The sequence below is a fragment of the Limanda limanda genome, chromosome 18 (assembly GCF_963576545.1).
Source record: "Limanda limanda chromosome 18, fLimLim1.1, whole genome shotgun sequence".
NCBI lineage: Eukaryota > Metazoa > Chordata > Actinopteri > Pleuronectiformes > Pleuronectidae > Limanda > Limanda limanda.
The window spans coordinates 4,050,680-4,064,305 of NC_083653.1; the positions used below are offsets into that span (position 1 = coordinate 4,050,680).

The 13,626-nt window shown below is 42.0% G+C and overlaps 1 protein-coding gene across 1 annotated transcript; it reads right to left on the reverse strand.

The window, feature by feature from the left end:
• Positions 1-403: 403 nt before the first annotated feature.
• LOC133024087 (transmembrane protein 214-A-like) lies at positions 404-12,988 on the reverse strand. The gene is made up of 17 exons (XM_061091053.1): positions 12,731-12,988; positions 8,908-9,107; positions 8,333-8,483; positions 8,066-8,200; positions 7,552-7,634; positions 7,306-7,411; positions 6,343-6,424; positions 6,083-6,184; positions 5,707-5,848; positions 3,607-3,698; positions 3,318-3,366; positions 3,080-3,187; positions 2,855-2,972; positions 2,664-2,760; positions 2,412-2,580; positions 2,175-2,326; positions 404-1,608 (listed from the first exon to the last, which is right to left on the reverse strand). The coding sequence occupies exons 1-17, from the start codon at positions 12,897-12,899 to the stop codon at positions 1,482-1,484; spliced, it is 2,082 nt and encodes a 693-aa protein (XP_060947036.1). The 5' UTR covers positions 12,900-12,988; the 3' UTR covers positions 404-1,481.
• Between the last annotated feature and the right edge of the window lie 638 nt (positions 12,989-13,626).

Here is a 13,626-nt window from a genome sequence, read left to right on the forward strand (position 1 = left end):
CTGCACCTTTTGTACGACTGATTTCTTGGGTACACAAAGGAAATCCTTGTTGTTAAACTGTTAATGTGAATCTGATTTGAACAACTTCCACAGTCTGATTACTGTAAAAACTGTCATAAAAATGTAAAGAACATTGTATCACAAGTCTGTTTAAAACATTGCAGGTGCACAGAACTACATTTCTGGGGATGTATTGTCCACCTGCTTCCACCAGGTGGCGTACGAGCACCGCGTGGCTGGATTAACTTGTTACTTTTTTCCTTTTTGAAAATGCTAAGCATCCCAAAATGACCCCGCCCCCTTCATAACCCAACCATCACCTCCTGCTCTTCACTGGATCTCAGTGGTCAACGTGGTGTTTGATGGTTTTCTGAAGCTTTGCATTGGAAACACAAACAGTGACTGGGGTTGAAATCTTTATTATAAATCATTTATATTACAAAGTAAGACATGAATCGTTGCCGTTATCCGTCCAAACATCTTGTTAATGTTAGTGAATCGGCTCTTCTGAGGAGGGGGGTGCAGGGGACTATATTATGAGTGTACTTGAGGATGTTGGCACGGGGTTAATTAAAGGAGAATAAGTGCATCGACACATGCACTCTGACTCAAACACACACACACGGAATATCCTCAGACTTCAAGTATCAGTACACAGTCGCCGCGCTGATTTCAGCTCAGGTGTCGAGCTGCTGATGAAGAACAAAATAAAAACGAGAAACGGGACAGAAGAGGAAGCAAAGACAAAGATGTGCGAGACAAAAAGCCAGCGAGCAGGTTTTATTTTTCACACGGATGAGACTCTTTCCTGTTTGGATTGTCAACTCCACATCTGGTGAGGGAGTCCATCCACCGGCAGATGTGAGCTCCTCACTGTGACAGGACAGTTCCTCGGACTCGATGAAGGCTTCATTGAGCCCGACACAAACAATCACACAACAAGTGATCTGACTTCACAGTGAGCAGGAGGAGATGAAGTGGTCCTCAGAGTTTAGCTGATGAGGTCCTTGAGTCTGGAATAGCTTTTTTTTTTTTGTCTTTTCCCCACCCTTTAGCAAGTTTCTCTATTTTTCTTAGTATATCTTTAAATAAAAACAGCTTATAAATCATCTACAAACCTACATCTTCTATAAATTACACAATTTGTTAAAGCAACAGTTGAAATTTGCGGTAGAAAACTCAGAGAGCGAGCGAGAGAAAGAGAGAGAGAGAGTGAGAGAGAGAAAGAGACGACCTCAGCGTCCAGCAGTGACAAAAAGGTTCAGTAGAAAACAAACATCTATACAACAGCAAACTGATTTGATAAAATTTAGCTGAAAACAAGAGAGAGAAGACGGTTTCTGCTGAGTGAGCGCCTTTGATCTGCAGCACAGTGTCCGACGACGGCTTCAGAGAGGAGCCAGTGCACTGAGAGGCAGCCTTCTTGTGTTTTTTTATTGTGTGTGTGTAAGTTAGTCAGTATCTGTTGTTGTTGTTGTTGATCACGCTCTCGTCAGCAGCTCCTGAGCCCACGTCTTGACGGCGGTAGTCGTGTGTTGGAGCAGCTGCCACGTTGAATTGGCGAAGGTCACGGCGTGGCCCTGCATGCAGGACACCGACACCTCACCGCTGGAAGAGAGAAACACAAGAGGCAGGTGAGTGTCCGACAGGCTGTGCTTCATGTCACGCTATTAACCAGAGTTTGAAATATAGCCGAATATAATCTTATATTTATTTGCATTCACTATGGAAACCGAGTCAGAGCAACATTACTTATAAATGAAGGCCAAACAAAACAGATAACTTCCATTCCCATCACTTATAAATGTACATGTAGGTGTAATTTATTTATTGTTAAATACAAAGATGTATTTTAAACAAACTATATAACAAAAATTAAACTTCTCAGAATAAATAACTGTGTGATAAAAAAAACAAAACTTAAATGACTGAAAACAACTTTAAGTATTTTGTCATTTTTAGTTTGGTCCACTAACATGGAGGAGGTGGGGTTTATAAGCTATACGCCAATATATCAAGACATTTGACTTTTTGGCCAGTCGTCACATTCTCTATTTATGTGATAAATGGTTTGTAATCTTTAGAAATCTGAGGTTTAGTTTGTGAAATGTAACATGCTGTCACACAGTTCACTGGTGAATTTCAAATAAAGGTTAAAGCTTGAGTGCACTGACTTGCAGGACGCCTGCAGGTTGGTCCACGCTCGTTGTAGCAGCTCAGCGATAAAAGCCAGAGCTGGCAGGATGTAGTTGTGATGGAGGAGGAGCAGCAGCTCCCTCACATACGCCAACACCTGGAACACACTGTCTGGAGTGTTGGTGTAGACCTGAGCAAAGAAGAGAAGTTGATCAGCGATTATATCTTAAAAATGAACAAGTGACAGTTTTATGGCTGTTTATATTCACTCTTACCCATTCTATGACCAGCGGCGTCTTTTCTCTGACCCAGAGGACGAACTGTGTGGTGTTTTCAGAGATGAAGATGGCTGCTGCTTTTGACTTCTCCATGGCCTGGGTCATCAGTGGCCCCAGGACCCGGACACTCTCAGAGTAATAATAAGGGGTGTTTGTCTCCATCCAGCTACAGAAAAAGCAAAAATACAAGTTAAATTGTTTATTTTCATGAGCAGTTATTAGACAAAGAGTTTAAAGAAGGATTTGTACCTGAAGCCCTGTTTTGAATAGACGGTTATTTTGCCCCAGGCCTGCTGAGATACGGCCGTGACCCCTGAATTGCGCAGATACTTCGCTGTGCTGGAATCTGAAACACACAGAACATCACTTGACCTCAAGAACAAAACAAACACAATAAAAAGTCCGGATCCAGATGTGGAAGTTCTACTGTAAAGACGGACCTGTGAAGGAGCCCTGAGATCTGACGTCGTGTGCCATGAAGCCGGCAATGAACATGAACAGAACCATGAGCAGCTTGAACCAGGGGAACCCACGACCACGCATCTTCACCTGCAGATTCTGGTGACAAAACAAATCAATTGTTATGTTTGATAATCTAAGTGTTTGGGCACCGCAGGTTCAAATGTGCTCAGTGGTTAAAGTCTGCTTTGCACTGTGCGTCTCACCTGACACAGGCTATTGCACTCGTGAAGCTCCGGAGTCTCAACGGTGTCTCTCATCTCCTCATTGGTCACTCGGAACGACTGGATTGTTTCTTCAAGGTTCTTCCGCAGCTAAAGACGGTGAAATACAAGACAGCCGTCAAGAACACGACGATTTAAAAAGACTGTTTAATTACGTATAAGAATTGATTCACACAGCAGTTTCTCTCTGTAAACATCTGTGTCATGGCGGGAGTCATACTTTTGGTGGCAGGGCTTTCCAGGACTTCAACAAATGATTCAACAGCAGACTGGAGAAAGAAAAGAGGAAAGAAAATCAGCTTCAAAATCTTAACTACATCCTCATGTGTGGCCCCATATATTTACAGGTGGAGTTTAGAACTGGAAAATTCAGATTTGAGTGTTTGCTTTCTCATAGTCACACTTTAAAAAAGGAAAAAGTTCAATTTAACAGCTTGTAAAATGTAGAAATGTTTAAATCAGTGCATGTACAAGAGCATTTTGTGAAGGGTTAAGTGTGTATAACTCACCTGGACTGGGGTAAGTGTTTGGTATAGAGCTGCCTCCATACTCCAAGACTTTGCACGTCCACACACAAACACTCGGTCATACTGCTGAGCAGCTGCAAGGGACAGGGAGACAATCTTTTAAATGCCACAGTCCCAACAATACGTTCTTCCAAATCCAAGACAACAGTTAAATGGTGAGTTTATAGGTTGATAAAAGTGACAAAACTAAATCAATCAGCACATCCAACAAATAAAAGTGTCTTCTGTCTTTATTTCAGGAGGACTAACACTAAATACTCATGTTTTCTGTCGATGTTTTAGAGCAGGGGTGTCCAAACTGCACCCTAAAGGCTCTTATATACTACTACGTGTCCGTTTCTCGGAGAGGTCTCAGCGGGGGCTAAAGAGTCTTTTTGATTTTTACTTCTCCGACACAGTCCGTACGTCGGAAAAAATTCATCGCCAAACCCATAGGTGGCGCAACGGAAGACGAGCTCAGAGAAGCCTACCCCATTTGGGAAGAAGACGTCCACGTGTCTCTGTTTACATGTTAGCCTGCGTCCCACACACTGAACCATGGCAACTAACAGAACTAAATAAAGTGACACCCAGCGGGTCAAGATGCTGATGTTATCGTTTCTTAGCGCAGCGGTTCCCCGGTCTTGTTTCCGAACTGTGTTGCTGATTCCACAGCTTGAATCTGCTTGAGGCTACATGTAGCTAGAAGCTACACGGAGCTAGCTCCCCCCAGCTTCCACACACAGTCAGCAGGGACTCCCGGCACTAACAACTACTACCCAGTGTTTGCTTCTAACCTGACGGTATTATAGAAACAGTGTCATGATAGAAGTGGAATTAAAGTCGTGACAGCGGGTTCTTGCACTGTTACCACCGCAGTTAGCATGGTGGCTAGCCTAGCCTGCTAGCGCCGTTTTGAAAGCTCGTTATAACCGTCTGTGACCGTGCACACATGCCCTCAGTGCTCTAACGAGCCACCGTCAGCCGGACAACTCCGCTGGCTTAACACACACGTCACATTAATCGTAGAATCATAGTTGTGTTCGTGTTTGTTGCTACAAGTAAACGGGAAGTTTGAGGTCCGGAAATACGGAAATGACGTCATACGGAAATGATGTCCAATCACAGCCAAGAGCGGTCCGTCGGGTCTCCAACATGAAGACGGATAGTTAGAAAAATCAGACGTGTACGAAAAGCTGTCCGAAGCACTCGGAGAGGGCGTTTCACGACGGATAGGGCGGTCTTATCTGTCCGTAATAGAAACAACGGAGAGGCATAAATTGGCCTTAACCCTAACCTTATTTTTGAAGAAATTGTACTTTCTTGACTCTTGTTGTTGTTGGTTTGTACCCTCGGGGTTGAACGCACTTATTGTGAATCGCTTCGGATAAAAGCGTCAGCAAAATTAAATGTAATGTAATGTAATATAACGGACTATCTCCTATGTCATCGAAGCAACCTTCTACTAAAGGAAGAAGGAAGCATTAGCCGCCACGCCCCCCTGCCCTGAGAGACACGGTTGAGTCCATAGATATCATATATAAAGGCTAGATGTCTCGTTCGACGGAGCTGGACGTCCGCTCATGGCGGCCATCTTGCTAGGGGGCATCTCGCTCACCCATAACATTGTGTTGTAGTGGTACTTACTTACTTTCAATAACCATTACTTGCTCAATTTTCAACCGATTTTTAAACGATCTAGTTTGTTATAAACGTCAGAGATTAACAAATTATTCTTTTTTTTTTGAAAATAACATAATTATTCATAAGTATGCAGTGTCATATCTACATCTCTGACGTTTATAACAAACCAAACCGTTTAAAAATCGGTTGAAAATTGAGCAAGTTATGGTTATTTACCACTACCAACACAATGTTATGGGTGAGCGAGCTGCCCCCTAGCAAGATGGCCGCCATGTGCGGATGTTCGTCTCCGTTGGCCGCCAACGCAGACGAGACATCTAGCCGGTTGAGTCCCTCAGGGCTGTAGGGGGCGTGGCTTGAGTGGCCCAGTCCTTCGTATCTCTTTTTGCATGTGGCCCTCGGGACGAAAAGTTTGGACACCCCTGTTTTAGAGCCAGAAAGTACATGTGTGTGTCTTACCTCTCTCTTCATGTCCTCAGGACAGTTTGACGTGGCTCTGGACAGAAAGGACGGCAGGTACTGGTGTAGCGTGCTCTCTGGTTTGGCTCCGAAGGCGAGGACTTTGAGTCGAGGGTACAGACGCCTCAGCTGCTCCTGCAGACTAAACACAAACAATATGGGGTTATTAGCTTTTGGGAGATTAAAAAAAACATGTGTTCCAAACTCAATTGTATAAAATGATCAGTTCTACAGTTTTTTCTGATGCAGAGATGATGAGCTTACAACTGTTTTCTACATCGACTTATTCCTAAACCGATCGTCATGTTATTGCACATGGGCTTAAAGGGAAATTGACACGACTGTGAAGCCGATTTTCACGTTAGATTCCATTCACCTTGATGACAGGGCAATCTTGGGCATGAAGGCGAAATCCAGCAAAGGAAAGAACTCTTTAGGTCCAATGATGCCAAATCCTACTGTCAGGTTTGCATGAAGTCTGGAAGAAGGAGGACAACAAAAGGATTTGAGATTCAAGATCATATTACATCCAGAAACAAACATTTCAAAACAAATAAAAGAAGGTTTTTGTTGTATTTTACGTGATCTAAATAAAAACTGAAACACACAGTTCTCGTATGTCTCCGTCAGACTTACAGGAGAAGTCGATCCAGATAGGCAATGGCATACGCAGACAAGGATTTCACTCCGAGCACAGGAAGCATGATGCCCAGCCACACTGAAACACAGAGAACACAGAGAAACACTTGATTCACCTTGTGCTGGTGGAGCAGTTGGTTCTGGTATTAAACGACTCAACACTGGGTCTTTTCAGCTCGCCGTTTAAAAAAAAAACAGCTCAGAGCAACAGCAACAAGGAAAAAACAAGAAACTGAGTGATGAGAACTGGAGCAGCATGACAGCCGCCCAGCAAGTCACTTTCAAACCTGGAAATACCCTGAGTCTCATGTTAAATGTACTAAATATGCAATTTTGTGTTAAGAATTGAAATGGGATTATTTTTTCCTCCCAAACTACACAGGAAAACATTTAAGGTCAAGTTGGTACATCTTCTCAGTCCAGTCAGTCTGAGGCTCAAACAGGAAACACTTCATTACTTTTTAAATTCCTGATGATGAGATTAGAGGGTTTTCACATTTTTTAAACAGCCCCTAACAAGACAAACCAAAAAGGGACTTCCAAAGGGCCAATCCTGATACTATAAAGTATAACAATATATATATATATATATATATATCGACTGATTCGTGTCAAACAAATGGAATTGAGGCTCGATATTTTACAGTTTAACCATATATAGCTATTGAATTGAGATAATAAACATGAGGATAAATACACACGTTTCTATGTAAAGTCTTTTAAAGTGTGTGGAAATTTGCTGCACAATCATTTACTACAAAACTGGACTTGCTCCATCAACCCCTAACCCAGACTTGTTGTGCTCACAGATAGTTGGGAAAGTGGGAGAAAGGACAGACCCGGAACAGCAGTGAAGTTGTGAGAACAGTGAAACACTGTGCTTACTCAACTCAAGGAGGGTTTTTGTAGTTGTGTGAGAATGTGTGTAATTTTTTAGGTGCCGTGTTTGACTGTTGTTACCTCTTAGTCCCTGGCTGAGGTCATAAAATCCTGCTTGTCCCAGAGCCCACATGATAGTCAAACACTTCACTGGGCGATTCTGAACCGACCGCAGTAACTCCAAATACTGCAGAGGAAGGAAGAAGGGGGGGGAAGAGTATAACAACATATTACTGCACAGTTATTCCAGAAGACAAATCCTGCAGTGAACTGGAACTGAAATCACACACACACCAGTGCAGTGAAGCAGGCAACACACACACTTACCTCTGGCAGATTTTGTGTGGCAATTGTGGGTTTGTCCTTTAGAATTGCCTGGATGCAAACTCTGTAGCCATGAAGTGGTTCTCCTGAAGGCAGAAAAGCAATGTTGTATTTTGTTACATGACTTTTAACTTCCCTGCTAATCTCTACACATTCTGACCTTAAAATCAAGTGGACCCTTGTGTCACGTCAGTGCCCATTTATTCTTTTTCATCTCATTTCCTATTATCTCACAACTATTGGCTGCTTCATTAAAGCTAAAATACCCCAGACGTTCATTATCCTTAACTGACTAAGTTTACTAGAACAGTTCTGCCATATAACCTGTGGTGTTCTAACCAAATGATTTAGATCAATTAGGATATGCATCAGAAACTACATCCTCCAGAAATCTCCTCATCTTTTCACTCAAAGTACTGAATCTACTCTGGAAATAATGCTGAAGATACACAGAGCAAACGAAGAGGGATAACGTCCAAACCACTTTCCAGCTCTTCATGTAACCTCCTGTATTTACCTGACTGCCTGTCCAGCTCCCTGAGCATGGTGTAAACACAGTGGTCGAAGAAACCAGGCAGAACGTCACTGCAGCGTTTGATGAGGCCTTTAATCACACCCTTCAGCTCCTTCCCTGTGAGGCAGTATGGGTAGTCTGAGGGGAGAAAACAGGAGGATATGACATTACTGCAAAAACCTTGAATGTCAGGTTGTTGACAAATGGGTCATATTCAATTTGCACTGTATAACTTTGCATATTTGGATCTTGATCCAAAAACCAACCGACCGTGAGCATAGCTGCAGTGAGTGGGCTCTGTCTCCGGCACAGTCAGGTTGAGGTTGAGGTACCCGGCCAGGTCTTTGACCCAGACTGACGGATTGTCTGGGAACAGAGTCTGACTGTGAGCCAGCTGCTGCTTCAGGTCCCCGACATCCAGCTGAAGATAGAACAGCAGAGAAGAGCAGGTAAGTCTCGTCTGTTGCCTCAGAAACAACACGTTCATTATGGGAAGATGAATCTGTGTCTGACCATGTGACATGTTGCTCTAAAGTTGCCACAATGCTGCATTGTTTCTCGGTTTGTGTGAGGTAATACGCGGCTTTGTGGTTTTACAAAAGACATAGGAATATTCTTACACAAATAATGAGGAAGATTTTACATTATTTTGATTCTAAAATTTAGGGAAAAAAGTTGGAAATTCACACACAGAATCTTCAAATATTAAAAAATCTGTTACCATGATCAACTCTGTTTAAATCCATGCTCTGTCCTTTAGATTGTCAACAAATCTCAGCGTCACATTCCTCAACGACAGGTTTTCATTCGCTCAATGACAAATCCTGGGACTGTGTGTTACTCACAGCTTTGAAGGCTTCCTCGAGGTTCTTGTGCGTCGGAGGGGCGACTGTATTGCTGGAGTTTGATTTCTTGGGTGGTTTACTTGTTGTGGGCTTCTTGGTCTGAGGCTCGGCTGCTGGTGGAACCTGCTCCTTGTTCTGTTTCTTCACCATCTTATCGAAGCATTCGTACACAGTCTCTGACAAAATGTTCTGGAGGGGTGCTGGAGGGAACAAGGCAGCGTTAGTTAGACACGCCTCTAGATTGCAAATATGAGGAAACTTGTTTTTAACTTCCTTGATCTTCAACACTTTTTTTTATTCCCCAATTGACCCTGTGTCCTGGAAAACAAGTTAATCCATGAAAACTAAGGCATTCTCCTCCCTGGTTGCTCCATCTGCTCATATTCAGTGTGTTACTTATCCCTTCCTCCCTCCCTCACTTGTGGCTTGCATAATGAGCAGCTATTATCCAACTTTCATGCAACATTCATTTCAGTTCACAGAGGAATGAAGTTAAGCACCAGCTGTATCCAAAGTTTTCCCCGTGTGTAACTTATTAAGATCCTCTCGAAAACACAAGCCACGTCCACTTCAGAGTCAAACCGTTCTTCTACCACTGGGTATTACAGCCATGTACAACATTAAATAATATCTTCAATTGAAAAACTTCTGACAATCAAGTGTTCACATTAGCTTTTATTATTTGATTCCCAGGATGTGAAAGAATCTAATTTATTGTCAACAAATCGGATGAAAAGACCAAAACCAGGATTGTGTTTCATAATTTTCTTACTTTCCTCCTTCTGTGGTCACAAACATATATTCATTCAAAATAAATAAACAAACAAAGAGCAAAAGATTTAAACGTCACCACCATGAGACAGTAACACTCAACACACACGTGTGTTTCAGAGTAAGTTACTCCTAGAGCTTTAACCCAGATTCATCCTGGAAAGACATTTACAGTATTTAACTAATAGTGCACACGAGTTCAGACCCGCCCACAAACTTGAGTAGTTGCTGACAGAGGTCACCAGTTGCTCACTGATCATTGAACATGCTGCTGAGAAACCCACATCTATATGTGGTCACTGTGGGAAAGACTGAGTGGACACTCGTTCCATTTCCAGGAGCAGAATCTGAGCTTGTAATAAATATCTAAATAATGTAAGCCCTACTGTGGCTTTAAAACACACACTAGTACACGCTTGTTTACCTGAGCGCCTCTTACCGGTGTTTTGATCCCCATTAATGAGCATCTAATGAGATTAAGCTGCCAAGAGGAGTAAACCATCAACACAATTGTCCCCCAGAGTAACAACTACACTTAACTGAGTGAGTTAACCCTTTGATACAAGAAAAAGGGAGCGATTTTATAGCGCTAATATGAAGCTTACTTATAGCACTTTGGCTTTCTTGAAGAAATTTGTACTTTCTTGATTTTTGTTGAGCATGAAATAACACAGGAAGGCTGTCCATTAAAAAGGGCTTTGCACAGCTTGAGTTTCAAAGGGTTAAATACATCAAGCAGATTGATATCCATCTCCCCAGTCATCTTTTTCAGTTATCCCAGTAAACACCAGCATAATATTTTATAACTCAAGTCATGCATGTCTCACATAATGCAAGACAAATTCTGGAAAAATCCATTATTGCATTGACTAGTGGAGAAACTTGCCTTGCTGAAGTCTGTCCTCTGTGTGTCTATATGTTTCTATAAGTGTCCTGACAGCTAATCTGCTGCTGGTGTGAGAATCCAGTTCACCCTGTAAGAGGGTTGTGTTGGGCAGTGTACAGCTCCTCAGATTACATGCCCCCCCCACACACACACACCACACACACACCACAAAGACCCTCAGCCATTCGTTCACTCACTCAATGCTCCAGGGATAGTTTGTTATGTTGTGAGCAGCAAATCGAGATTTCACACCCTAGTGCATCATTGACAGGAAGCGTTATATTAAAAAAACAAGGGTTTTTAAAAAGGCAATAGAATTCACACCAAATTGCAGGTGAGATATTAAGTCATTGGTCAACTCATGGTCTGACGTCATCACTTTTTTTTAGAAGGGAGACCCTGTGAAGCCCAATAACTGGTTCAGACATGTCGGGTATCATCATATCAGCTGACTTACATATGACCTTCCAGATCCGGTGCAATACACTACAGCAAAGTCCACAGGGAACAAGAATATAGAAACCCTTACAGAAAAGCTTTTGTATCGTTATATATCTTACTTGCTTTATAATTAGTATTGAGAAAAACGTCTAGCCTCATCTATTAAAGCTCTGACTGGAACTAAATTATATTAAATATCGGTAAAATTAATCTTTTCTGTGTTTTGTTCATTTAGAAAAGCTGTCGCACACATCCAGAGGAAAGTATTGTCCAGGTTACACGAGAAAAAGAGAGAGACGTGTATTTGTTTGGCACGAAACCTCGACGCCACCTCGACACAGACTCAACAGACTTTGAACGGACTGATTCGCTGATAAATGTGGTGCACAAACAAACAGCCGTGGCAGAGGGGGCTGTAATCTTTATTTAAAGTAGCCGTCAGACCTGTGAAGAGTTGTTGAATGACTTCCATTTAAAATCTGACTTTGGAAGAGGGTCCTCTCTTCAGGACAGTTTCAGTTCCTACTCATGTCAGCTGATATTCAGATTTGTGTCTTTCTTTTTTTGTTTAAGCCAAATTGAATAAAATACAGTTTCAACCTGAGAAATATTACCAACTTTTCATGGTTTTACATGAAATTAAAGTTAATATCTTTGGGATTTGAGCTGCTGATTAGACATATAAAGATAGAATCATGGACTCTGAGAAGCCAGGATGGGAGTTTCACTGTGCTCTGATAATTATTTAAGCCTGAACAATTAATCAAGGCTAAAAGTGAATGCTTTAAAACAATAGTGTAAATAACAGATAGCTGGAGATCTAATCAAAACCTCCGAGGACAAGATAGTTAAGAGGCTGATAAGAATTTTAAAGGGTTTTCACCGGTTCCACGGGGACTAATTCGCACAAAAAGCTGCAGCAGTGTCACATCTGCTCATTAATTGGATTTTTACAATAACTCATATCTGTGTTAGTTAACTCAGAAAACTGAACTATATCTGAGGAGTGATGACAACTCAGAAAACTGAGTTAACTAACAAAACACTGTTTTGCATTTAGCATTACACTTTTTACTTCACTTTTTATATATTTTTATTCAGAAATGTTTATGCCAAAATAAATGTTACTTTGTATAAATATGGGTAAAAAGTGAGTAAATAAGAAGTATACAGTGAGTAAATATATTCTGGTTTCCTTTTTTTTATTGCTCTGTAGTATGTTGTATTTATTGCGTTTTTATGTTTCTATGTTCATTGTTTGCACCATTAACCAGAGCAAATTCCTTGTATGTGTAAACGTACTTGGCAATAAAATACTTCTGATTCTGATTAATGTTCTCTCCATCAGCTCCTGTGGGAACCAGTGACCTCTCCTCTCCAGCTGCTGAACAGATGTGGGACACACAGATGTTTATAGTTTCATCTGACACATCAGCAGCTAATGCTAACTCATGGGTTTACGTGGATTATCACTTGCGGGAAGCTACATCCTGTCATTTTTTGAAAAACGCTTTTCAGCTCCTCAGTGATGACGACGCCTCTGTTGACACCACTGCTAGCATGATGCTAACGGCTCATGCTAACCGAGTAGCTTCGCCCCTCCTGCCCGGGATGTGGCTGCTGCACCCCGGGCCACAGAAGGTCCACATCCGGCCCCTTTTTTCCCCAAATGACAGTTGGACCGGAGACACTTGATAACGGCTGTTGAAGACCCGGGTCACTTACGTCTGGAGGGCTGGTTGTTCTCGCACAGGGCTTTCCTCCCCCCGGCGCCGCCGCTCTTCTTGTCGGTCAGGCTCTTCCCGGAGCTGCCGGTGCTGCCGGTGCTGCCGCTGCTCTTCTTCCCCTTCTTCACCACCTCCCATCGGCCGACTGAGCCGCTGTTGGACGCCATGTCTCCGGTTCCGGTGGCTGCTTGAAGCTGGGGCTGCTCGGTGCGGATGAGGGCTCCGGTTCCTTCTCGGGCTCCGGTTCCTTTAAACGTCAGCGTGCCACGTCTCTCTGCCGGCGTGACGTCACGGTGACGCGCTGGGACCGTTAACCTCCCATCCTCTTAATTAGACACGTGATCAGAGCCCATTAACCCCAGAACCCTAACCCACCATCACTAACGTCGGGTACATTTTTTACCCGATATAATATACCCGATAAAAAAATACTTCTCATCAAGATATATTAATGTACAACAATACATGGCAATTTGAAGTACTCTTCTTTAATATTCCTCCTATACCACATATCATAAAACGAAAAAAATTTATCATGGGGACCCTATAAAAAGGCTCTAAAATTAGTGAAAAATTAAAAAAAAAAAATAAGAAGCTAAGAAATGTAACAATTTGATAAAATTAACAGCTACTATTTCTTGTGGCATTTTCAAAATTGCCCTAAGATTTTCAGTTTAAAGTAACAATAACGGTTATTATCTGTATTTCACGTGAATATTTCACTTGCACTGAATTCAAATTTTAATGTTTAAAAAATGTACCTGTTAATCAATTAGTTGGAATTATCACAATTTAGAGTGTATCTGTATAACAGCCTATATTTGTTTTATTTACTGTATTACATCCTCTATTTGTACACTAAATATATCAAAAGGGTGTGTTATAGTCAGTTTA